The following is a 26099-nucleotide window of genomic DNA, read 5'->3' as shown; positions in this document are numbered from 1 at the left end:
CCTGGTAAATAGCTAATCCTCGTAATTTCACTCTCTTGATTCTCTTTTTCTCTACTTGTGCTTCAGGCTGCCGCACTCTTCTCTGCTTCACTCTATTGTTGATCCATTCTTAACTCAAGCAAAATATCTGCTTGAGTACACAACCTGAGCAAACAAATGATTTTACGAATGTAAGATAAGAAGGCAAGCGTAGCTTTCAGACAACTGCTCACTTTCAAAAATAAACAGCAGAGTTTAACCTTTACACCTGCCTTTTCAATCATATAGAAACACACTGTGCTTACTTGAGGAAAATGACTTTACTCTCACGTTGAATTTACACTGGCCTAAGCTTTTCTCTCATTCATTGCAAGCTAGTCACTTGTTGCTCAATCGTACTAACAGATATGGACCTCATGTTTTCATGAGCATGAAAAGCCAGCTTTATAACTGATGGCCAGTGAAAGAAATGTCCCATGGAGCACAGTTCCGAGAGCATAATGGAGGCCCTGTGTGCGCAGACAGCCTCTGGTTCCAACCAACACCTCACTACATGAGGTAATTGCCTGGAATAACAGAGAGCAGTGTGTGTGTGATAACTTCTCTCATACACTCCTCACTTGGCTTCTGAGCACTGAGAGAGTTACAGGAGACAAAGATCATGCTTTTCTAAAATACTTTTTTTTTTTAAAAAATTATAATTTGATGATTTTCTAATGATTCTCTCTCTCCTTTCTCTCTCTCTCTCTTTCACTTATTTTTTGAAAGCTAATTTTCTTGTCACTTTTCATTTTCTTTTTTAATTTGCATGACATTTTCTGCCACGTTGCCGATTGCCTTTTCTACAAGGTTTTCAGAAGAAATCAGACCAATTTGCTCCCATTTCAAAAGTTTAAATGCTAGTAAAAGGCATATAAATGCTGCACAAGAAAAATGTTGATCCAGGTTTAAAATGGTTGATGTATTCTCTGTAGATCGATAAGAGTATTTACAGTATGTGCATTGTGTGTTAAATATACATTCAAGAGGTGTGGGTAAGAATACATTAACTATTTGAAACCTGGATCAACATTATTTTTATATTTCTGGACCTTAACATACCAGCTCTATACATTTAATGTAGCATAGTGTGCATATTTATTTTATATTTTACTTCATATTTTCATACTTTTTATTTCCACTTTCTTAAACTTCTCCATGCTTTACATCAGAGCGACTGGAATGAATCACATTTTCCCTCTAGGGATCAATAAAGTATTTCTTGATGCCATGCTTTGCATCATCTGGTGGAATTTCACTGATTCTAGGGCTGTTGCTTCACCTGCAGATTGTACTTACACATTTTTGTATGCCGGCCACCACAGACAGAAAGAGTACAGAGGCTCCAATGAAACTGTAAAACTAGGCAGTACTGATCAAATATAAACCAAGACTCTGTGGCTCTATTATTTGTTTCTTGCCGACACTGTCTACAGAAACATGTTTTAGGGCCCTATTTAGCACTATGTTGAAATGCAAGAATTTATCAACTGCAAGTGGGCACCATACCGACTTTAGATAAGGAGGCTGGAAACACTGAAATCAAATGGTAAAACTGGTCCTCACCTTTATGCTTTATAAAGAAGCTCAGTTCTCATACTTTTTTGTGCACTCTAGCGCCTTATTTACATTTGAACTCCAAAGACAATTGTCAGTGTGAATAAATTAATTTTATTGTGAAATAGAAAATGGTCAGTGGGGCCCCTGCACCCCATCTGGCTCATGGGCCTTAAATTGGGGGTTTTAGCACAATGAGGGCAAACCTTCAGATGGGAGACCCTGCTGCCAGAAGATGGTGCTGTTGTCCACTAAATAACTCAAGAGCTCCTGATCTGTGTCAGATACCTGCAAGCCATACTGGAGTAAAACAATTATCTTACCAGAAAATTACTTTAGTAGAAGTTAGAGTCACCTATTAAGATATAACTTGAGTAAAAGTCTTAAAGTATCGGATATTTACTGTACTTAAATATCAAAAGTAATTGTATTACATTAAATGTAGCCTACTAAGTGTTGAGAGTAAGAAATACTGTTAATTTTTTATTTTATTTATTTTACATACTTCATTAATCCCTGTGGACAAATTCAATTTTTCACTCAAAATACACCCACAACCACAAACGGGAGCTCTGCATGCACTAAGTGGAGAGATGTCAGAGTGAGGGGGCTGCCCATGGACAGGCACCCTGAGCAGTTGCGGGTTTGGTGCCTTTGTTTTTGAGAGTAATGAAGTTGTTTTGTTTGTAACATACACCACCTAAAAATTGAGCCTTCAATACTCTTGAATAAAATTGAGGCTTTTTTCTTTTTTTCAACTTAGAGGAATTAAAGAACAAAGCCCAGTTTTTTCCTTCCCCTCTATCCCTTCATTCCTCCCTCCTTCCTGCATTCCCTCCTTATCTTACAGTAAGTACCTAAGATGCTCAAGTGAAATGTAGTGGAGTAAATGTACACATTTTATTCAAGAAATGTAGTGGATGAAAAGTAAAAGTTTACAGAAATATAAAAACTCAAGTAAACTACACATACTTCCAAAAATACTGCAGTACTGTGACAAAGTATTATTATTTCATCACATTATACCTGTGCCCCTGACAGAGTTCAAAGAAAACCACCAGCTCATAGACTACATGCCATAAGATATGGGTCATCACTATACCAGATCCTGGAAATGTTGTGTAGGCTAGTGATAATAAAAAAGGTTTATATAATTCATTAAGAGCTGGGCTATTTTGATTCTTTATGGCATTCACATCACAAGTCAGAGATACTTCAAACAGGAATGTCACCAGGACTTTTTTCCCATTGTGGATCTACACCATCTGCAAGGTTGACCTGGATAGTTATGAAAATATTTAAGGAAAGGATTGCAAAAACAGCTAATATATATAAAGATCATTTCCACCCCACCATATCTGTGAAACAAATCATCGACTTTTTACTCCACTGCATTTATTTGCCAGGTATAGTTTTATATTATATGCCTATAAAACATGATGAACTCCATTAGATTACATTTTCGAAAAATACATTACAGTACACGTGATTAAAACCTGCTCCGCCATCAACATATCATATATGATGTTATGTTTGGGAATCAGATATAAACCAATATAATATTTTAAAGTCAGTAAGCGTTTGCATTGATTCTTCGGCTAATATCCCAAATTACTACGTAGAACGTATCGCGTTGTCATATTTACTTCAATGAATTATTATATGAGTGAAATAAAAAATAAAATAAAAAAAGTTATTTCTGAACACGCAGTTTCTATTAAACTCATTTAGTCGTCTGTCGGTGAGCTTTTAATCTGGAAAGTAATAACCGGAAGTACACTTTTTTCAAACCACGTGACTTGTTTAAGCGTAAAGATGGTAGCCAGTGTAACCAAACTAAATCTGGACCGATTGAGAAGGTTCTGTTTTTTATGTCCAATGTTTCATTTGAAAAACCTCCGTGAATTAACATGTGTGTTTGTTACCATGTATGTGTTGATGAGCCAGTCGTTGGCAGACGACCGGGACTTTATGGAGGAGTTTCTGAAGCGGGAATATTCTTTGGCAAAGCCTTACCGAGGTGAGTTAACTGTCAAGTGACGTTAGGTCAGGTTAGGTCAGTTTAGCGTTACATTTACGCAAACGTTAGCTAACAAGTGCGTAATTGAGCTAAGGCAATATTAACTAACCGACAACAAAAGTTCCTCCTCTGGTACATGAATATTCGCACAGTTGAGTGTCGTTGTTTGACAGCTAATGCTGTGTTAGCACCTGAGTATCATATTTAAGTAACATCAACATTAACTGTTTCTCCTCCGCAGCCTGTTGTTCCAAATCTCAGCCAGTGTCACAATACAGGAAATGAGAGCTAACGATACTATTAGCCCACAGAGCACTATATTTACGTCTGTAATTTGTAACAGTTTATGTTGATAAAGTCTAGTTCAAACTTTATTCCGCTAAACAAGAATACAGGAGGAACCGAGCCGACAAAAACAGGCAGCTCCAACCGCCAACCATGGTGCCCTGTGCAGCAGAGGCCCGGGCCCGGTTCACTGGGTGGTCACTGAAAACTACCTGAAACTAATGCTTTAGTTAAAGTACAGATATTTCACCAGAAATGAATTAAGTACAAGTTAAAGTCACCCATTACAATATTGATTGAGTAAAAGTATTTAAGCATCTGATATTTACCGTACTCAAGTATCCAATGTAATTTTTGTACTATATATACTTAAGCATTGAAAGTATACATACAAGAAAATACAAAAAGTCAGAATTCTGAGGTTTATTCAGTTTATTTCTCCATAACATACACCACTTAATAAATGCAGTGTACATAAACTTGAAGAAAAAAACAGGCCTTTTTTCACAAGTTAAAGGATTGAAAGAACTAAATACAGTTTTGCTCTCCCTCCCATTCCTTCAATTGTCCATTTGCCCTTTCCTTCCTCCTTCCTCCCTTTCTAATTGCTTCACTATTTTGTCATCAGTAGCTAAAGTGCTTAGGTGAAATGTAGTGGAATAAAAATATACTTTTTTTGGGAAATGTAGTGGAGTATAATTATATTTTTTAGGAAAAGTAGTGGAGTAAAAGGGAAAGTTAAGAGAAATATAAAAACGCAAGTAAAGTACAGTACAGTACCCCAAAATTAAAATCCTGATGAGATCTGAGTTTTCTTATTTATGACTATCTAAAGGCACACTTTTACACACTGTCAGTCTTTTCTTTGAACAGCAGTTTTTTGTATTTTATTTTTCATTTTATTTTGACATGTTATCAGACAGAATGTTACACAATCAGGAAGTCCTTGAAAGACCCCATAACAGTGGTGAAAGGTTAAAAAAATCTCTATATAACTAAAACATGTTTAACAAACCCTTTAAGCTCAGGGGTGCACTATAGAGTAAAATATTGTGTCATTGAAAAAAACCCACTAAAAACAAATATGTTGATTTATAAGTTATTTTCTGTTACCCCATAATGTCATCCATTATCCCTGGTGACACGTTTGAATTTATACTCTTTTCATTCAGTTTTCAGCATTTATTTTGTTATGAACATTTTTTCTTTCTAGTAACATAGGCTAATATATTTTATAATAATCTGTTTTGCAGGGTTGGGTTTCTCTAGTTCTTCACAGTGGGATTTGATGGGTACTGCCATGGTTACACCTGACTATGTGAGGCTGACCCCAGACCTGCAGAGCAGACAGGGAGCTGTGTGGAGTCGAATTGTAAGTCTGCTGCAATGAACTTTAAAACCCAACAAAAGTAATCATTCTTAATAATCACTTTTGACCCACTAGAAGTGTGTGGGGTTATATTTAGCTGGCATCCAGGAGGAAGCTACAAAAATCAGACACAGCAAGAAAAAAATGCAAATAGTATAGCGAGTGGAAGTGAATCTGGTGGCTGTACCACGAAGGCAGTTCAACAGAGCCAGGCTCTCTTTGACTGAGCTGCTCAACAAACCCTGCATCCTCACTCAGAGATAAACAAGTACCTAAGGTGGTTATTGCCTGTCTGCTAACTCTCTGTTCTTCAGACTGTGCATGTTCACATAAATGAATTCACATGACATATCCAGAGATCGCATTCCACTTACTTCCACCTTTGAAGAATACTAAAAAGTATTGCCGTAGAAAGCTACACTGTTGCTTAAATTAAGGAGGGAGAGGAGTGCTAGCAGAAAATGACTAATTGTGTGAATGCACAGGCTTATTATAAAATATATATATATATATATATATATATAATATATATATATATATATATATATATATAAACTTTAAACTTGATGCAGCCGATTTAAACATTATAATTAAGAACCATATTTAGGTCTGACTCTTTCCTGTAATGAAGGAGATGTCTAAATGGCTTTAGTTTTGGTGGAATTTCTGTGAAGTTATGTTTTAACATGTTGAGTTGATAATGTTTTCTCTCAGCTTAGGATCTATATGCTTCTCATACTGACACTGATAGAGCTTGGAAAGGAGCTTCTCAGCTAACTTCAGGCCAAAACTTTAATTTAACCGGCTCCAGACCAGGTTAACTTTGCTGTATAAGTTACCATGGTGATCCAGCCAGGTTAAGAGAGTGCTGCCTTTGAAGGGCGGAAAGCCCTGGCTTTAGACTCTACACACCTTGCCTTATTCCCTCTGCATCTGGCACATCTGCACATCTGGCTTTTTAATGCAATGAGAATGCACACTATCAACATTCACACCCTGGTCAAATGACAGTGCAGCGGACATGGGTGCAGTAGACATGGGCTTTTATCGCCTCCTTCTCTGATCGGCATTGATGAGAACACAACATGCAGGTGAACAGGGTAATTTCAGCTCCTTAACTGGCAAGATGCAATGACACGCTGTCACAACTTACAGCCCATCTCCTCCCAAGCTGCGCTTAAACATTATTAGGGCCTGAGCACCCAGCGGTGCAATGACCCTCTTGGAATGCCAGGAATTATTATTTTTCCGCCAAATGAATTGCATTTTTGGAGGTCTAAACATGCTCAAAAACTCATTAATCTTGGTACACACGTTCAGCCTAGCAAAAAATTTCGTATTTTGGTGGTTTTGGAAACAGGCGTGGCAAAATGGCTCCACAACACCCCCTCAGGTGTAGCCCCAGTGGCTGGTTTCACCTCCAATTACGAAATTCGGTACACTAATGTATCATGCCCTGACGCACAAAAAAGCCTCTTGGAGGCAAACCCAACAGGAAGTTGGCCATTTTGAATTTTGTGCTCATTTTTGGCAATTTCAGGCCTCGTGCTTTCGCCATCTTGTCCTACAGAATTAATCTGATCGACTTCAAATGTGGTGTGTTCAACGCATTGGGGTTATCACGGGTCCGCACAAAACTTTTATGGTTTTTCCATGACATGGCATACTATTTTGATGACTCGCCATACAACAGGAAATTGTTGTAACTTTGGTGTAGATTGTCTGATCTGCCTGAAACTTCATAGGTTTGATGGGGTCCGGCCCTGAACGCATCTGTGTGACAATATTCATTAGCCGTGATAGCGCCACCTAGTGGCTACAGGAAATGAGTCAATGACAAATAAAGCTTCTAAAAAGGTATTTTTAAAAAGTATTTTCAGTATAGATTTATTGCATATTTTTTAATCCACAACAATGTGTTTGAACAAGTCACATTTATTGAATAACTTTTCTAACTGTTTTAACTCATTCAACAGTATTTTTAACTTCACGACAAAAAAAATGTCAGGTGGTGCAACCAAATATTTCTAAAAAATAGATACATTCCTAATATTTATTTTAAGATGAATTCTTTGGCAACTATCCCTTAGGTAACACATTACTATTTTATCATTGTGGGTTTTTTTTTTTTACAATAATTTAAGATTTTTGCATTCTGTAGGTCAGGTTTTAAGTACCGTTAACATCCAATTTTACATTTAAAGACAGGAAAATAATTACACAAATACACAAATTCATATATTCAGTATAATGACTACACACATTACATTTAGAAGCCATTTGGTCAAGTCAAGTCAAGTCAATTTTATTTATATAGCCCATTATCACAAAACATGGTTTGCCTCAGAGGGCTTTACAGTGTACGACATCCCTCTGCCCTTAGACCCTCACATCACCCAAGGAAAAACTCCCCAAAAAGAACCCCTTTAACGGGGAAAAAAAAGAGGAAGAAACCTCAGGAAGAGCGGTAGAGGATAGTGAGGGATCCCTCTTCCAGGACGGACAGACGAGCAATAGATGTCGTAAATAGCAAGTGAAATACAATCATGGCAAAAAAGGAAAGAGAAAGAGGGGGGGGGGGGCACAGAACAATAGAAACAGATGCATGTCATATTACAATAATGGTAGGTGTGAAATTAGTAATTGCTCTCTATGATGATGTTGATAGAGATGATAACAGTCTCATGCATATGTGAAAGGGAGTTGTCCAAAGGCAAGATCACAGCATCGGCGCAACCAGGACCAGACCACGATCAGGGCGAGCGGGGGGCACAGAATCAGTACAGCCACAGCACGAGCACAACCAAAGGCAGGGTCGCAGCATCAGCACAGCTATCACCACGGTCAGGCACAGTCATGGTTACGGCCAGGATGCAGGGAAACTAGGAAACAAGGGAGCAGGAACGCTCCCGAGAGGCAACAGGATTAGCGTAGTGCATTTCAACAGACCCAGGCTCTGTAATCGCGAGCCCCAGGTAGTGAGAGTACCACATGGCTATCACAGAGCTAAGCTAAGCTTGCACATGGCAATGCAGTAAACAGACATGCATGATTTCTGATGGCAGCATTGAGAGAAGGAAAGGAGCTCAGCATATCAGAGGAAGTCCCCCGGCAGGTTAAACCTATGTCAGCCTAACTATGGGCTGGTCCAGGCAACCTGAGCCAGCCCTAATTATAAGCTTTATCAAAGAGGAAGGTCTTAAGTCTACCCTTAAAAGTTGAAACGGTGTCTGCCTCCCTGACCGAAAATGGAAGATGGTTCCATAGGAGAGGAGCGTGGTAGCTGAAGGCTCTGGTTCCTAACCTACTTTTGGAAATTTTGGGAACCACAAGTAACCCTGCGTTTTCAGAGCGCAGTGATCTTGAGGGTTGGTAAGGAACTATAAGCTTTGACAGATAGGATGGAGCCTGACCATTTAGAGCTTTGTAAGTAAGGAGGAGGATTTTAAATTCAATCCTGGATTTCACAGGGAGCCAGTGCAGAGAAGCTAAAACAGGAGAAATATGATCCCTTTTCTTGCTTCCCGTTAAAACACGAGCAGCAGCGTTCTGCACCAGTTGGAGAGACCTAAGAGATTTGTTTGGGCAACCAAATAATAGGGAATTACAGTAAATCCAGCCTAGAGGTGACAAATGCATGTACTAATTTTTCAGCATCTGTTTGGGATAGGATATGTCTAATTTTTGCGATGTTACGCAAGTGAAAGAAAGCCGTCCTTGAAGTTTGTTTTATATGGGAGGCAAAGGATAAATCCTGGTCAAATAAAACTCCGAGGTTCCTTACAGTTGTGCTAGAGGCCAAGGTAATGCCGTCTAGAGAAATTAAATTGTTGGAAAAGGAGCTTCTGAGGTGTTTTGGGCCAAGAACAATAACTTCAGTTTTGTCTGAATTCAACATCAGGAAATTACGGCTCATCCAGGCTTTTACATCCTTAAGACATGTTTGAAGTCTAGATAGCTGATCAGTTTCATCTGGTTTCATAGATAGATATAATTGCGTATCATCAGCATAACAATGGAAATTTAAGGAATGTTTTCTAATTATGTTGCCTAGAGGAAGCATATATAAAGTGAAAAGGATTGGTCCAAGCACCGAACCTTGTGGCACTCCAAAGCAGACCTTTGTATGTGCGGAGGGTTGATCATTGATGTGAACAAATTGGGAACGATCTGATAAGTATGACTTAAACCAGGCTAGTGACGTTCCTTTAAGGCCAATTGAGGATTCAAGTCTGTGCAGTAAGATTTGATGGTCAATGGTGTCAAATGCAGCACTGAGATCTAATAGGATTAAAACAGAGACCAGACCTGTGTCAGAAGCGATAAATAAGTCGTTATTAATTTTTACTAGTGCCGTCTCCGTGCTATGATGAACTCTAAAGCCTGACTGAAAGTCCTCGGATAAACTGTTGTCTCGGAGAAAGTCACAGAGCTGATGAGCAACCACTCTCTCAAGGATTTTAGAAATAAAGGGAGATTAGATATCGGTCTATAGTTAGCTAAAATTTCAGGATCGAGAGTGGGCTTCTTTAGAAGAGGTTTAATGACAGCTACTTTAAAAGACTGGGGTACATAACCTGTCCATAAAGACGCGTTGATTATATCTAATAAAAAGTTGTCTAATAAAGGTAAAACTTCCTTAAGGAGCTTAGTTGGGATGGGGTCTAGCAGGCATGTTGATGGCTTAGATGCAGAAACCAAAGTATAGAGTTGATGAAGGTCAATGGGGGAGAAATGGTCTAGATAAATTTCGGGCCTTGCTGCCATAATCAGGCTATCTGAGTCCGGGTCAGGTCAGTTGAGGGTAAGAGGTGATGGATTTTATCTCGAATAGTTATGATTTTATTATTAAAGAAATTCATAAAGTCGTCACTGCTTAGGGCCGAAGGAATACAGGGCTCTATAGAGCTGTGACTCTGAGTCAACCTGGCTACAGTGTTGAAAAGAAACCTGGGATTGTTTTTGTTTTCCTCAATTAGTGATGAATAATAGTTTGCCCTGGCATGGCGGAGGGCCTTCTTATAGACTTTAAGACTGTCCAGCCAGACTAAACGGGATTCTTCCAGTTTGGTCGAACGCCAATGTCTTTCAAATTTTCGCGATGTTTGTTTCAATTTGCGAATCTGGAGGTTAAACCATGGGGCTAATTTTTTTTGTTTCATTATTTTCTTCTTGAAGGGTGCAACAGTGTCGAGAGCTGATCGCAGTGAGCCAGTAGCATTATCGATGAGACAGTCAATTTGGGAATGACTTAAGTTAGTAGTAGTGTGCTCAGGAGTTGTAAGACATGGTAATGATGTCAAAGCAGAGGGAATTAGTTTCTTAAATTTAGCCACTGCTGAATCAGATAGACATCTAGAAGAGTAGCTCTTACTGAGAGGCTTGTAGTCAAGTAATAAAAAATTAAAAGTTATCAAATAATGGTCAGACAGAGCAGGAATCTCAGGAAAGACTGATAAATCTGCAATATCAATGCCGTATGCAAGGACTAAATCGAGGGTGTGATTGTAGCGGTGGGTGGGTTTATGTACACACTGACTGAAGCCTATTGAATCCAAAAGTGTGGAGAAGCAGAACTAAGGCTGTCACTATTAACATCCATGTGAATGTTAAAATCCCCTACGATAATAATTTTGTCTGATTTGAGCACTAAACTTGATATAAGCTCAGAGAACTCAGATAGAAATTCAGAGTATGGGCCGGGGGCGCGGTACACTATGACAAATAGAATTGGCTGTAAAGTTTGCTGTAAAGTAAAGAAAAAGGCTTTCAAATGAATTATAGTTTAACTTGGCCTTAGTGTGACTTGCTAAACTTGAATCAAAAATAGCAGCGACTCCCCCTCCTCGGCCAGTGTCCCGCGCAACGTGACTATTTATATGACCAGGAGGAGTGGATTCATTCAGGCTAACGTACTCTTCAGGACAAAGCCAGGTCTCAGTGAGGCATAATAAATCAATATGGTTATCCGATATTAAATCAGTGACTAAATGAGCCTTGGTTGGTAAGGATCTAACGTTCAAGAGTCCGCATTTAATTCTCCTGTTATGATGCTGTATGACAGGAGATGAGTTATTTTTATGAGATTTTCATGTACAACTCCCCTTTTGTTTATTTTAGTATTAAACAAATGAAGTGGTCAGGGGACAGACACTGTTTTTATAAACATTACATTATGGGTGTGTGACTGTGCTAGAAGAAGCTCAGAGAAGCGTGTAAGATTGCGACTCCGAAACCTGGTCCCAACTCTGGTTTGTCATGGCTTTGGGCCTCTAATAAAATCGGCCAGATTCTTAGAGAGGAGAGCGGCTCCATCCAAAGTGGGATGGATGCCGTCCCTTCGGATAAGACCAGGTTTACCCCAAAAGGAGCACCAATTATTAACGAAGCCCACATCATTTGCTGGACACCACCGCGACAACCAGCGGTTGAGTGCTGACATGCGGCTAAACATGTCATCACTGGTCACATTGGGGAGGGGTCCAGAGAAGATTACGGTGTCCGACATCGTCTTGGCGTACTCACACACCGACTCTATGTTAATTTTAGTGACCTCCGATTGACGTAACCGGGTGTCATTGCCGCCAACGTGAATAACAATCTTACTGTATTTACGTTTAGCCTTAGCCAGCAGCTTCAAATTTGACTCGACGTCGCCCGCTCTGGCCCCAGGGATACATTTGACTATGGCCGCTGGTGTCACTAACTTCACGTTTCGCATAATAGAGCTACCAATGACCAGGGTTGTGTCCTCGGTCGGTGTGTGGCTGAGAGGGGCATACTTATTTGAAACGTGAAGGTGGGGTGGGTGGTGTGCCGCGGGCTTCGACTTACTATGCTTCGCTCGGACAGTCACCCAGCCTCCCGGCTGCACGGGGGCTGCCGGGGGACGGCTAGCAGAGGCTACGCTATGTCGGTCCGCACCGGCTACAGGGGGCTCGCTAGCTATCGCAGCTACAGAGGGATTATCCACGGTGCGGAGCCGCGCTTCCAGATCGCTAAGCCTCGCCTCCAGCGCAGCAAATAAACTACACTTGTTACAGGTACCACTATCACTGAAGGAGGCAGAGGAGTAACTAAACATCTGACACACTGAGCAGGAGAGAGCAGAAGAGGGAGAGGAGCAGAGAGAAAGCCATCGCTAACCAGAGCTAATGCTAACGAAGCTAACCGGCTAACAGTGAGAGAGCGGCTGTGAATACACAGAAAAAACCGCTGAGAGGAGGAGACAGCTGTGAGTGATTAAGTAAAACTTATGTGAGTTTTCAGTCACAGATAGATAAGAGCAGCCGAAGTAAGGAACAAGTTAGAAGATTAGCTGAGGATCGCTCGTAGGAGCAGCTCAGAGACGCTACCAGAGACACAGACAAGATACACCGGAAGTGATGTAACACGCTTACCCGCAGTACGTCAGCACGTCTGAGGCATGCCGGTCACTTTAACCTATCATTTATTGGTTTAAATTGGTTGCACCACTGACGAATATTGGTTGTACCACCTGACAACATTAGTTATGACATGAAATATGCTGAAAAAAATGCATTTTCATTAAAATAGTAACGTGTTTTAGTCATCCGTCTCTATTTAAGTTTTCTTAAATAGAGACTTAAACCTAGCCCTAACCCTAACCCACCAAAAACACTTCACATACATGATGCGAAGTGTAATTACATTCGATACAACACTATAACACTATTCTAAATGGCAACAATGAAGTATCTTTCAACAAAATCGGAACATTTTCAAATGTTGGGTCAACATTGGTAGACAATATCTCATCTCAGTTTTGTTTAAGTATTCCCAGTCTGAATGCATTAGCCGTGTGTGCTGTGAATTGAGAGGCTCTGGCTCTACAATCACTTTGAGCACTTCAGCTGCGTAGAAAAAAATGATGTGAGCACGATGGGGCCAAGTGAATGCATTTTTTCCTCCCAGTTGCAGCATGCAGCTCACCTCAATCTCTTCTCCAACTACTTGAAGGACCTGCCCCACAAATGGCTGACCTTCGTAATTCACCATGATAAACTTTCCATTTAGATCACTGCTCTCATGGGCACTCTCATGGGCACTGGCCTGAGCACTGGCTGTTTGGAGGTTGACCATTATGGGATTGTGGCATTGGCAGATATTTGGTCTGCTACAGAAGCAGGAGATCTCTCTGTGCATGACTTTCCCTGGTTCAGTGGAGATTACTTGGTGCATTGCCAAAGTTCCCTTTACAGGAGGCACAACCTCAGGGACCGCTTTATCAAATCTTCTGATGTCCTCACCCGTCACCCAAAGAACTTGACATCAGATTTCCTCTCTGTTAGGAGGTTGTAAAAATCTTCTGTAGTCTGGACATCTTCACCCCTTTGGACAGCAGAGTCAGCAGTGCGCTTCACTGCACCGCCAACTCCATCGGGGCGCCTTTTCGATTGGACTTCTCTGAGAAGTTCCAAGTCACCTGCCGGAAGCCTGAGAGGAAGGGAATAGTGCTGAGCAAATAAAAATTCTTTTTATTGCGGTATTGGGTGACTGGACCATCACTCATCACATGTAGAATTGCAGGAGATGGACTGCAATTCTTCATCACATCCCTCAGCACTGGCTCCAAGTGGGCCCACACAGCTCTCTCATCATGCCGAAGGGTTGCAGAGATGGTTGCATATGACTGTGAGCCTGCTGCTGTATAAGCCACACACGTGTGGACTGTGGCCTGCTTCCGACTCCCTCCAAACTGAAAAGCCTGCACCTCACTATGAAGTTTGCAGGAGAAATTCTCTGAAAAGTCCACATGGAGGACAATTTCATCTTCTCTTAGGCTTTCTTGTAAAGCCCTGCACTCTTTGGTTTGGTGCAACCAGTAGTGGTGTTTGGCTAGGCTGTCGAGCTTCTGTTTGAAAATGTTCAACAGTTCAGCACATGTTCCAGTTTGTGTTTCTTTTACAAAATTCATGTATGTTTTTGGCCTGTCTGACACAGATTTTCTGATCCACTGATGCCATGTCATGGTCCCTTCTGCCTGTCCATCCATCTATCTATTTTCTTCCGCTTATCTGGGGTCGGGTCGCGGGGGCAGCAGCCTAAGCAGGGAAGCCCAGACCAGCTCTGGACCCTTGGCAGGGTCCTTGAGGGTGCATGGGAGTTTGCCCAACCAGTCCACATGTGCTTTGTGGACTTGGAGAAGGCATTTGACCGTGTCCCTCGGGGAGTCCTGTGGGGGGTTCTCCGGGAATATGGGGTTTCGACTCCCTGATACGGGCTGTCCGTTCCCTGTATGACCGGTGCCAGAGCTTGGTCCGCATTGCCGGCAGTAAGTCGAACCCTTCTGCCTGTGGTATTGGAATTTCAACCTCATTATAACAGCATTTGGGGCAGACTCGATACATGCATGTCTTTGTCTGGACTGCATACAATAGAAGACAACAGCTGAGACATGCTGGTAGTTTTCAGGAGACCGCTCTGGTGCAGTTTTTCGGTCAAAAGTTTGACATTCTCGTGGTCTAAGCATGCACATGTACTCCTGTCTGATGATTTTGGCTGAGTTACAAAAAATGGACAATATTGAACAAACTGTCTGTAAGATAGCCTGTGAGACTTTTTGCACTTCAGAATGATACTGCAGGTGGAGTTCAGTGAAGGGTTTAACTAATACACGCCTATGTTGTTTGTTTTTGTTTTTTGTGACTGTGTCCTTTCTCCCTAGCAGTAAGCGACTGTTCTCATCTCGACAGAGGAAGTCTACAACTCTTTCTTTTCTCTGAATGGCCACTGGACTTGATCTGTCTCCTTCAGTAGATTTAGTCTTTTGCTTTTCAGGCTTCATTTTCTTTAATCTTTCTATTCGTTTTCTTAACCTTTCAGACTATCTTTTGGCAGCTTCCACTTCTCATTTCATTTTTTGCCTATTCCTGCACAGCTTTGCTTTCTCTCTTTTCCATCTACTGCATGCTTTTCTTTGTGGTGTTGAAGATGCCTTAGGTGTATCTACACTGACAATATCATCCTTGTTGGGTGGGTTTGGTTCAAGCTCTGCTGGGGGTTCTATTGACTCTGGTGTGAAATTCAAGATTTCCTCCATGGCCCTTTTCCTGTCCCTATGCTTTCTGATCTTGCCTCCACTGTTGCTTCATTTTTTCCCTTTTCTTGCTTAGACAGTTGGCTGATGAGGGGTTTCACAATTTTTCCCTCTCTCTTCCTCCTCTGATAACTATAAAACACAAGAACTAATAAATTGACAAAGTCCCATTTAATCTGAAAGTTCTAATATAATAATAATAATAATAATAATAATAATAATAACTGTAAAATGAACTGTTGTGTTGTGTCTAGATGTATTACCTCTCTTTTCTTTTTGCAAGATATGCTTCCCTGCAGCTGGATCATTGTTAATGCACGCCCTGTGTCATGCTGATTTTTCTTTAGTTGATAGTGGCATCTAAAATGTACAAATTATCATGTAAAATGTTTTAAAGTGTGTAATATCTTTAAATTTAAAACTAGTTAACATTTTAGAAGTATCATGGATAATCTTAGAGCTTTGAATAGCATTATATAGTGACATTCCTTGCAGTTGTGCCACCTGACTAACTGGTTGCACCACCTGACTATTGCAACTAATCTCAAATTAAACAGGTTTCTGTTTAGATGCTAGCATTAGCTTCTACCCTTGTCATAAAGTTCAAACAGACCACTTTTTTAAAAAAATAAAGAGTTAAATGATAAAATAACATTTTTCTAGTTTTACATTGGTTGTACCACCTGACATGGAAAGTGTACCTGCCTACATATGAGTTGAAAGTAGTTATTTTTATCAGTATTTGACAGAGATCTGCAACCTTTTAGCTTAGTCCCAAGGGTCACTTGGGGTCCTCTGGCTGATGCAACATCCTGTTTACAGCTATTGTCTCTTCACTTCAAAATAAAAGTCCAATGTTTATGGTTGCACCACCCTGATATTTAGGAAATGTAAATTGCTGGACAAAAGTTTTGCAGTTATTTTGACAGCTTTAAAACTATTGATATTAGAAAAAAAATATCCAAAAGACTTCACATAAAATAATGCCAGAGTATTTTATTTTGAATTTATCATTATTAAAATAACATTTCTAATAGTTTTCTTAGTCTGCTCACTTGCTCGGACAGTTGCACCACCTGACATCTTAGGGGTTTGAGAAGCCAAAACATAAAAGCATATAATTATTTGAATTTACTGAAAAATGTTTGAAAATAAATAGGTTTTATAGAATAAAGTGATAGATGATTAGATTAAATTATGTTTTTCAAAAATAATGGACTCAGACACAAAAATATGCACGTCATGTCATTGACCCAAATATCAATTGTTTATTCTTTTATGAACTTGGCCTACACAATTAAGGAATGTTATTATTATTAGGGCCCAAGCACCGAACGGTGTGAGGACACTCTTCAAACTGCAGGAATTATTATTATTATTAGGGCCCGAGCACCAAACGGTGCAAGGACCCTCTTGAAACGGAAGGAATTATTATTATTATTATTGTTATTATTATTATCATTATTATTATTATTATTGTTATTATTATTATTATTATTATTGTTATTATTATTTTATTTTCTCCCCAATTAATTGCCTTTTTGAGGGCTTTAACATATTCAAAAAGTCATGAAACTTTGCAGACTTATCAGGTCTGGTGAAAAATTTGATATTTTAATGGTCTCGTGCGTGGGTGGGAGGAAATGTATCAGTTGCGCCCCCTGATTTTCAATGAAGCAGCCCCCGCAGCACGTTTTACCTAGAGCTGTGAAACTTTGGAGGCCTGTGCAACAGCCCAGTACCTACAAAAAAGTGTCTTAGGGCCATACCAGAAAAACCAACAGGAAGTCAGCCATTTTGATTTGAAGTTGTAATTTTGGTGTATTTTTGGCCATTTTCAGGGGTTGTAATTTTGAGGACTTGTCCTAGAGCTTTCATCAGATTGACTCCAAATGTTATGGCCACCTTCATAAGACCTTTGACAGCAAAAGTTATTCAAATCATGAGTTTTCATCATACCGTGTGATCTGTATGAGGCTTCTAATTTGTATGTTCTGCCATAAACCAGGAAGTAAACAGGAAGTGGTATGTAACTCTGCTGTAAATGGCCCCAATATGACCCAAACTTCACGTTTGATAGGAGTCCCGCCCTGAACACATCTATATGACAATTTTAAGCGATAATGAGAGTGCCGCCTATTGGCACAGGAAAGGCAAAGTTTTACACTAAGATGACCAGGTCCTACCAGGTTGACTCGATCGATCTCAAAATCATCTCAAAAAATTTCTAAGATGTTGATGATGCTTGAAAATGAATATTGAGAGTTTTCATTGAAAAGCGTTACTGAAGTCGGGTGGACAATTTCGATGTTTCGACATGACATCAAAAACTGTTGAAACTTCGCCCCAGATGGTCAAGTCAAGTCAGTTTTATTTATATAGCCCATTATCACAAAACAAGGTTTGCCTCAGAGGGCTTTACAGTGTACGACATCCCTCTGCCCTTAGACCCTCACATCACCCAAGGAAAAACTCCCCAAAAAGAACCCCTGTAACGGGGAAAAAAAAAGAGGAAGAAACCTCAGGAAGAGCGGTAGAGGATAGTGAGGGATCCCTCTTCCAGGACGGACAGACGAGCAATAGATGTCGTAAATAGCAAGTGAAATACAATCATGGCAAAAAAGGAAAGAGAAAGAGAGGGGGGGAGAGGGGGGAGAGAGGAGGGGGGGGGGGGGGCACAGAACAATAGAAACAGATGCATGTCATATTACAATAATGGTAGGTGTGAAATTAGTAATTGCTCTCTATGATGATGTTGATAGAGATGATAACAGTCTCATGCATATGTGAAAGGGAGTTGTCCAAAGGCAAGATCACAGCATCGGCGCAACCAGGACCAGACCACGATCAGGGCGAGCGGGGGGCACAGAATAGGTCAGATCTTTACAAAATTTCACAGATTTGATGAGAGTCCAGGCCTGAAGACATCTGCAGTGCAATTTTGAATCTTACTCATAGCACCTATTGGTAGCAGAAAGTTACTTTTTTTACTCTTTGATTTTTTTCCCCTGTAGCAGGTTAACTTAATTGACATCATATCCACTTTTTGAGAGGCAATACAAGCACCAAAACTCACCAAACTTAGCACACACATCCAAAGTCCTAAAATGTGATATTTTATATGATTTTTTTTGCACTGATGTGCCAGAATGGCTCTGTAGCGCCCCCTAAAGATTTCAACGAAGCAGCCCATGCGGTACATTTCACCTAGAGCTACAAAACTTGGGCGGCATGTGTAACACCCCAGGACCTACAAAAGAGCCTCTTGGACCCATACCCTAAACCCAACAGGAAGTCGGCTATTTTGAATTGAATGTGCAATTTTGGCGTATTTTTGGCCATTTTCAGGGCTTGCAATTTTTTGATCTTCTCCTACAGATTTCATCCGATTGACTTCAAAATTTAGAAATCCTCTCAGAAGCCCTAAAACTCTGAGGGACATGGTCCAATCTTCACCAAACTTCATATGTTTGATGACTGTCTTGCCTTGAACACATCTACATGACAACCATTACCATTACTTTTAGCGCCCCCTACTGGCAACATGAAATGTCATGGAAATTACATGCTTTCTTCTTTGATGGAATGCTCCTACAGATTGTATACGATTGACTTCAATCTGGTAACAAAACTTTTAAGACCTTAATGATGCCTCCCTCTGAAGTATAGATTTTCCTTGAACGTTGTTGCCATGGAGACCCAGTGGTTGCCGCCAAAAGGGAAGTTGTTGTAACTTACTTTACATTGACTAATTGGCCCCAGATTTCACAGTTGTGGTCAGGCTGCAGCCCTTAACACAGGCATGTCAAACTGGTCCACAGGGGGGCCGGTGTGGCTGCAGGTTTTGTTTCCACCAAGTAGCAGCACACCAGACTGGACTCATTTAATCAACTGATCTCCGTCTTCAGACAGTTGATTGGTCAAACTGTGTGCTCTTGGTTGGTTGGCACAAAAACCTGCAGCCACACCGGCCCCCCTGTGGACCAGTTTGACATGCCTGCCTTAACACATCAACATGTCCTTTAATATGATATTCACTGAGCCACCCACTGTCAACAGGAAGGACGCCTCGTACCACAACTATCCTTTGATTTTCATGAAGTTTACGTTTTGTTCGACAAATGATGTAGACCAAGATGCCACAGATTTTGTGTGTCCAAAGGAAGTAATTCACCAAGTGAAATATCTCTCTCAAGGGTCTACATACTCTCTACAAAAAGTCTCTACATACTTTTTCAAGTTTCACTGAAATGGATGATTGCATCACTCCCCACGGTAGCCTTGACTTGAGTGGGGGTGGGAGGGCCTGTTCATCGCTGCTTGCAGCTTTAATTATTATTATTTTTTTACAAAATGAATTGCATTTTTGGAGGTCTAAACATGCTCAAAAACTCATGAACATTGGTATGCTCGTTCGGCCTGGCCAAAAAATATCTATTTTGGTGGTTTCGAAAATGGACATGGCAAAATGGCTCCACAGCGCACCCTAACATGTAGCCCCAATGGCTAGGTAGTTTCACCTACAATTATGAAACTTGGTACACTCATCTATCATGCCCAGATGCACATAAAAAACTCTTGGACCCACCCCCCAAACCCAACAGGACATCGGCATTTGGAATTTTTTATTCATTTTTGGCGATTTCCGGCCTCGTACTTTTGCCATCTTGTCCCACAGGATTAATTCGATCAACGTCAAATGAGGTGTGTCCATTCTCAACCCCTTGGCTTTGAAAAGTTATCACAGGTCTGCACAAACCTTTTACGGTTTTTCAGTGGCATGGCGTACAATTTTGATGTCTCGCCATACAACAGGAAATTGTTGTAACTTTGGTGTACATTGTCTGATCTGCCTGAAACTCCATATGTTTGATAAGGGTCCTGCCCTGAACACATCTGTATGATGATGTTCACTAGTAGTAAAAGTGCCACCCACTGGCAACAGGAAGTAAGCCTTGAGGGACAATTATTATTGGATTTACATATTTACATGGTTTGGTCTATAACATGACATGAAATTTGTCCCCCCTCCACTGCCTCCTAATGGCCGCTGGAAGTACTGCACCATGTGAAATATCTTACTCCAGAGTCCAAACTCTCTGCGTAGATTATCCACCTTTTACAGAAATGAACAACCACTTGAGATGGAGTCCCACCAGTACCCCAACATGCGCAGGGATGTGAGGGCCCTTTCATCGCTGCTTGCAGCTTAAAGTGGAAAAAGTACACAGAGAGAATTACTTCCTTTGGACACACAAAATCTACATCATCTTGGTCTACATTATTTGTAGACCAAACCATGTAAATTTCATGTCAGTGAAAGGATAATTGTGTGAGAAGCCATACTTCTTGTTGGAAATAGGTAGTGCAGTGAGTATCATTGTTGAATGACATGTTGATGTGTTCAGGGCTGCAGCCTGAACACAACTGTGAAATTTGGGGCCAATCAGTCCTTGCAAAGTGAAGTTACAACAACTTCCTCTTTTGTAAAAGTAATGGTAATGGTTGTCATGTAGATGTGTTCAGGGCAAGACTGTCATCAAACATGTGAAGTTCGGTGCAGATTGGACCATGTCCCTCAGAGTTATAAACTACTTCCTGGTTAATGGCGAGACATGGAAATGTGTGGCCGAGTCACGACCACACAGTGTGACAAGTTTCATATCTCTAGGTGAAATGTACCGCAGAAGCTGCTTCGTTGAAATCTGTAGGGGGCGCCTTAGAGCCATTTTTGCACATCAGAGCAAAAAAAAAATCATATCAGATATCACATTTTAAGACTTCTGATGTGTGTGCCACGTTTGGTAAGTTTTGGTGCATGCCTTACCTCTCAAAAAGTGCTTCCATTTTTATGGCGAATAAAGCGTAACTTTGGCAACAGCGTTTGATGAAAACTCAAAAGTGTAATTTCTGTGCATCATAAAGGTCTTTACAGTATTCTAATTGAATATGAGGTCAATTGAGTTAACCTGCTACAGGGGAAAAATCAAAGAGTTAAAAAAGTAACTTCCTGCTACCAATAGGTGGTGCCATGACTTAAGATTCAAAATTGCACTGCAGATATCTTCAGGCGTGGACTCTCATCAAATCTGTGAAATTTTGTAAAGACCATCTGGGGCGAAGTTTCAACAGGTTTTGATATCATGTCGAAACATCGAAATTGTCCACCCGACTTCAGTAACGCCTTTCAACGAAAACTCACAATATTCATTTTCAGGCATCATCAACATCTTAGAGATTTTTTGAGACCATTTTGAGCTCAGTTGAGTCAACCTGGTAGGAGCTTGGACGCCTTAGTGTAAAACTTTGCCTTTCCTGTGCCAATAGGCAGCGCTGTCATTATCGCTTAAAATTGTCATATAGATGTGTTCAGGGCGGGACTCCTATCAAACATGTGAAGTTTGGGGCAGATTGGACCATTCACCGCAGAGTTACATACCATTTCCTGTTTACTTCCTGGTTTATGGCAGAACATACAAATTAGAAGCCTCATACAGATCACACAGTGTGATGAAAACTCATGATTTGAATAACTTTTGCTGTCAAAGTTTCACAGCTCTAGGTAAAACGTGCTGTGGGGGCTGCTTTGTTAAAACGTGCTGTGGGGGCTGCTTTGTTAAAAATCAGTAGGGGGCGCCACTGGTACATTTCCTCCCACCCACGCACGAGACCATTAAAATATCTAATTTTTCACCAGACCTGATAAGTCTGCAAAGTTCCATGACTTTTTGAATATGTTGCCCTCAAAAAGGTAATTAATTTTAAAGAAAAATAACAATAATAATAATAATAATTATTAATAATAATAATAATTCCTTCAGTTTCAAGAGGGTCCTAGAACCGTTTGGTGCTCGGGCCCTAATTAGTCTGCACCAGTTTTTAGAGGCAGACTAAATAAGTCAGAGATATATAAATAAAGTGAAGTAACCACCGTAAAGTTTTCACCCACCTCCGTCCCTGCTGCTGTCTACTGTTTACCTGTTCTCCTCATGGATGTATTACAGTGACATTGCTAGGGCTGGGGCAACGCGTTGCCGTAATCGATTACGTGATTACGTCGATTCACATAACCTGCGTCGATGCGTTGCGCCGTTTCACACAGCACGCCCTATGCGATGGTAAGCAGAGCCGAGTGTGTTGTTTTTTGTTTCGGCGCTCGTGTATCAAGTTAGAGCGTGCACAATGCTCGCTCGAGCAGCGCTTGTCAGGTGCGTTTGAGCTGCGTGTAAGCTGCAGCACATCTACAGAAACAGGGGCTCGCGTTTTTTGTTTTTTTTTACGCGTGACGCTCGCATTTGTTGACTCTATACCACTTCATACTGCAGTTTAAAGTCGCTCTCTGTCACAGAGATGAGGAAATACAAAGATGTTTGTTTTACCTCAACTTCCATGCTTCCCTTTCAAAACAAAAGCCATCTGACTGTGTCTGTAGACAGAATGCCATCAGTTGCTGATACAATGTATTTTATTTTGAAACATTTACAGGATGGGGTTGTCAGCTGTGCAGGAGCTTGTATAACTTCATAAATGAGTGGAATATGTGCTTATAAATGTGAAAATACAGCACTCATATCAGCAGGCACGCCTTAAGGTTCAGTAAGACTGGAATATTTTGATGCAGAAAGAATGTACTAATAATCATTTCTGTTAGAGAAAAGTTATAGTATTATTCAAATTTCACTAATTTTACTGTAAGATGTTTTGTTGGACTGGCAGATTTGAAGTTTGTTATTGTAACAAAGAGTAACTGTTTCGTTACTCCTCCTAAAAGTGACTTTAATTTTACATAGTTTAATTTATTTTGCTGTTGGATTGCTAAATGTAGATTGCACTACATTCCTTTTACTTCAGTGAAACAAGCTTGTGCACTAGAGACTTTATATCAGACTGTAAATCACAGATTACCAATTAAGACTGGGCTATTTTTTGGGGGGAAATAATGCCCTGCAATGTGTGACAAGTTTTAAAATGTTATGTTAATATGTGACATTAAAATGTCAGTAAATTTGTTGTTATATTATTCAAGTAATACAAAAATAACAGTTAGATCAATTAAAAAAATAATCAATCAATTGATAAAAATAATCGATAGACTAATCGATAAAAAAATAATCGTTAGGTGCAGCCCTAGATATAGGCACAGACACACCAACAAAACAACACACACACACACACACACACACACATAAGTTGACAGAAAGGCAGACGTGTGATGCAGCAGTGTGTTCACTGGCAGTGGGAATGCAGCCAGTCGCCGATAATTAGTGGGTTTACCTTCGTTCAAAATACATGCGTGCAAGAGCTAGACTTGGTGGGAAAGGGGTATAAGGCACTAATCTCACTTGGTGGTGCAGACCCCTGGGGGTAGCTTTCACTTTCTCTTGTGATATTATTTACAAACTGTCACTGACAATCCCTGCATAGTATACCTTAAATATGCTATATTATTGATTAATTGCTTAAGGGAGCAATTAATCAATAATACACAACATATTGTGTCACTTTAGACATAACATTGTGCGAATGTGCATAGTAACATCACAGAACATGCACTGTCAAGGAAGTCATCTTAACTCAAAGATGTCATGCTGCAACTTTTTTGCTGCTTGATAGAAAAGGAAAACTCACACGGTTCACATTTTCTCTGACTAATATTTCCGACCAAGCCTTCTCCTTTAAGAAAGGTTATGTGTGTAAGTGATGTGTCTGGTGCCGTTTGCAAGGTGAGATTCTCCTGTGTGTGAGTGAGTAAAGAAGCACCATAACCGGGACAGTACCACAAACACAGTGAAATGCATGCTTTTCCGAAACCACGGCAGTCAGCAGAAAGTGTGTAGATGAGCTCAGGTTCCAGTATAAAAACTTTAAAAAGGAATGTGTTTTGTGTTTGCTGCACAGAAGAAATATACCTTCTGTTTAATGCATCATTATCCCAGTGTACCCTGATCAGTATTCCCTGCAGTTAGCAGAATGTAAAAGCTAGTAACCAGCAATAAGCCAGGCTAAAGCTAAGTAAGTTAACCTAAAGAAACCAGAGGTTTCCCAACAGCACTTTGGAGTTGCAAGGCTGTAATGTTAAGGGTAATGATAATCTAAAAGGGAAGTCAGTCTGATAAACAATCATAGCACGTCCCATTCGCCAGCCAGAACCTGAAAATAAGCATGGAACAAGAGGGGAGCAACATCAAGGAGCCTATTCATTTTAGGATCACTGACTTGAGCCTGGATTGATAGACGAGTATTATATGAATACATGGTGTCATTGTAAGTCAACCAGTGCATTTAACTTAAGTAAAAAGTCACTTTTCAGCTTTAACTATTATTTTCATTTTCTTTGCAGATGCACTCTGATGCAAGATTCCACCAATAATTCCATTTAGATTGATTCTTTCCAAATAGAGCTATTCAAGTAATCTGGCAGAAATCCCTGTATTTTTCATATTGCTATTTATTTTGCAGGAAAACATATTGTAATGTCACTTTTCCAATATTGTGCAGCCCAAAGACCCCTTATTTACTTACACTTAACATTCCACAAGTTCATTCTGTTTTTGTCTGTTGCTCAGTGCCTTTGATAAACACATACTACAGATAGCATTGCACAAGAATAACCTGCTTATCTTTATTTCTGTTGCTTTCTAGCCTTTCTTCGTGAGGGATTGGGAACTAAAGGTGCACTTTAAAATCCATGGCCAGGCAAAGAAGAATCTGAATGGGGATGGCATGGCTATCTGGTTAACCAAAGACCGCATGCAGAGTGGTAGGTCAGGCCTGGATCACTCTGAGGGAGTCATGTCATTCAGTGAGAGAAACTACATGCTACAAATGATTTAATGTAATGTGAAAGTATTCAGGAGCACATATCCTCTCTTATTACGATCCTGTACAAAGTGGCTGAGACACCAGGATCTGGTAGCCTCCGTGCACTCACAGTTTCAACTGCTCCTAAAACCACATATTTTAATTTTCTAATTCTACAGTAAAATACACAAGAAACCATGTGTAAATGAGACAGCAACAAAGAATTGTCTTATGTGAATTTCTTTAATGCCAATTTTTGCTTCCAAAGCCCCATTTAGACTGGATTATTTTTTAGGAGAGGTTAGTTGATTTTAATATTACCTGCATTACCCAGGTTTGTTATCTGTGTTTAACCAACGACACACTCACTGAAATACAGATAATTCCCAGTCACTGGTTTATTCCGATAACTCAGGAAAAACTTTGCACCAAAGCAAAAAATCCAACAAACATCCCGTTTTTTTTTAAACATATTTCATTATCATTGTAAGAGTCAAACCAAGTCATAACAACAATGAACCCACGCCACATCACCCCCACCCTCCGCATTTAAAACATTTACAATGAATAAAGTAATATTCAATAAATTCAGATAAAATAAAAATAAATACACAAGTCAATGAAAAATGAAGAGAGAGGAGAGTCTATACATATGGGTCAGTGTAGTGTATAGTAAGCTAATTTTCAAAGTTCTGCCAGAGTGTAGGCTTCAGCTGCTAAATGTACTGTCATCTCACCTGGGTAGTCATTCTTAGGAAAGTGAGGTCAGGCTCTTTACATAGTTATTTAGAGGCTGTCAATTACTGTAAAATTTGTCAATCGAACCAGAGAATTTGATCTTTTCCAGCTCTAAAGAAGACATTGTATCACGCAGCCATGAAGTATGTGATGGGGGCGGTTTCTTCCATATTCAAAGTATTCTCCGCCGAGCTATTTAGGAAGTGAATGAGATTACATTTGCTTGCCTTTTGGACAGATTTTCTTTTACA

At 40.2% G+C, this 26099-nt stretch overlaps 1 protein-coding gene across 1 annotated transcript in view; it reads left to right on the top strand.

The window, feature by feature from the left end:
* Positions 1-3379: 3379 nt before the first annotated feature.
* The window catches only part of LOC121945029 (VIP36-like protein), a 32205-nt gene continuing 9485 nt past the window's right edge, over positions 3380-26099 (top strand). The window contains exons 1-3 of the mRNA XM_042489028.1: positions 3380-3595; positions 5134-5252; positions 24952-25069. Of these exons, the coding sequence (XP_042344962.1) occupies positions 3391-3595; positions 5134-5252; positions 24952-25069 (442 nt within the window). The 5' untranslated portion in view covers positions 3380-3390. The remainder of the gene's footprint in view (positions 3596-5133; positions 5253-24951; positions 25070-26099) is intronic.

Source organism: Plectropomus leopardus, chromosome 6 (assembly GCF_008729295.1).
Source record: "Plectropomus leopardus isolate mb chromosome 6, YSFRI_Pleo_2.0, whole genome shotgun sequence".
NCBI classification, from domain to species: domain Eukaryota; kingdom Metazoa; phylum Chordata; class Actinopteri; order Perciformes; family Serranidae; genus Plectropomus; species Plectropomus leopardus.
Note: the sequence above shows the minus strand (reverse complement) of the source record. Positions and strands in the feature narration are given on the sequence as shown.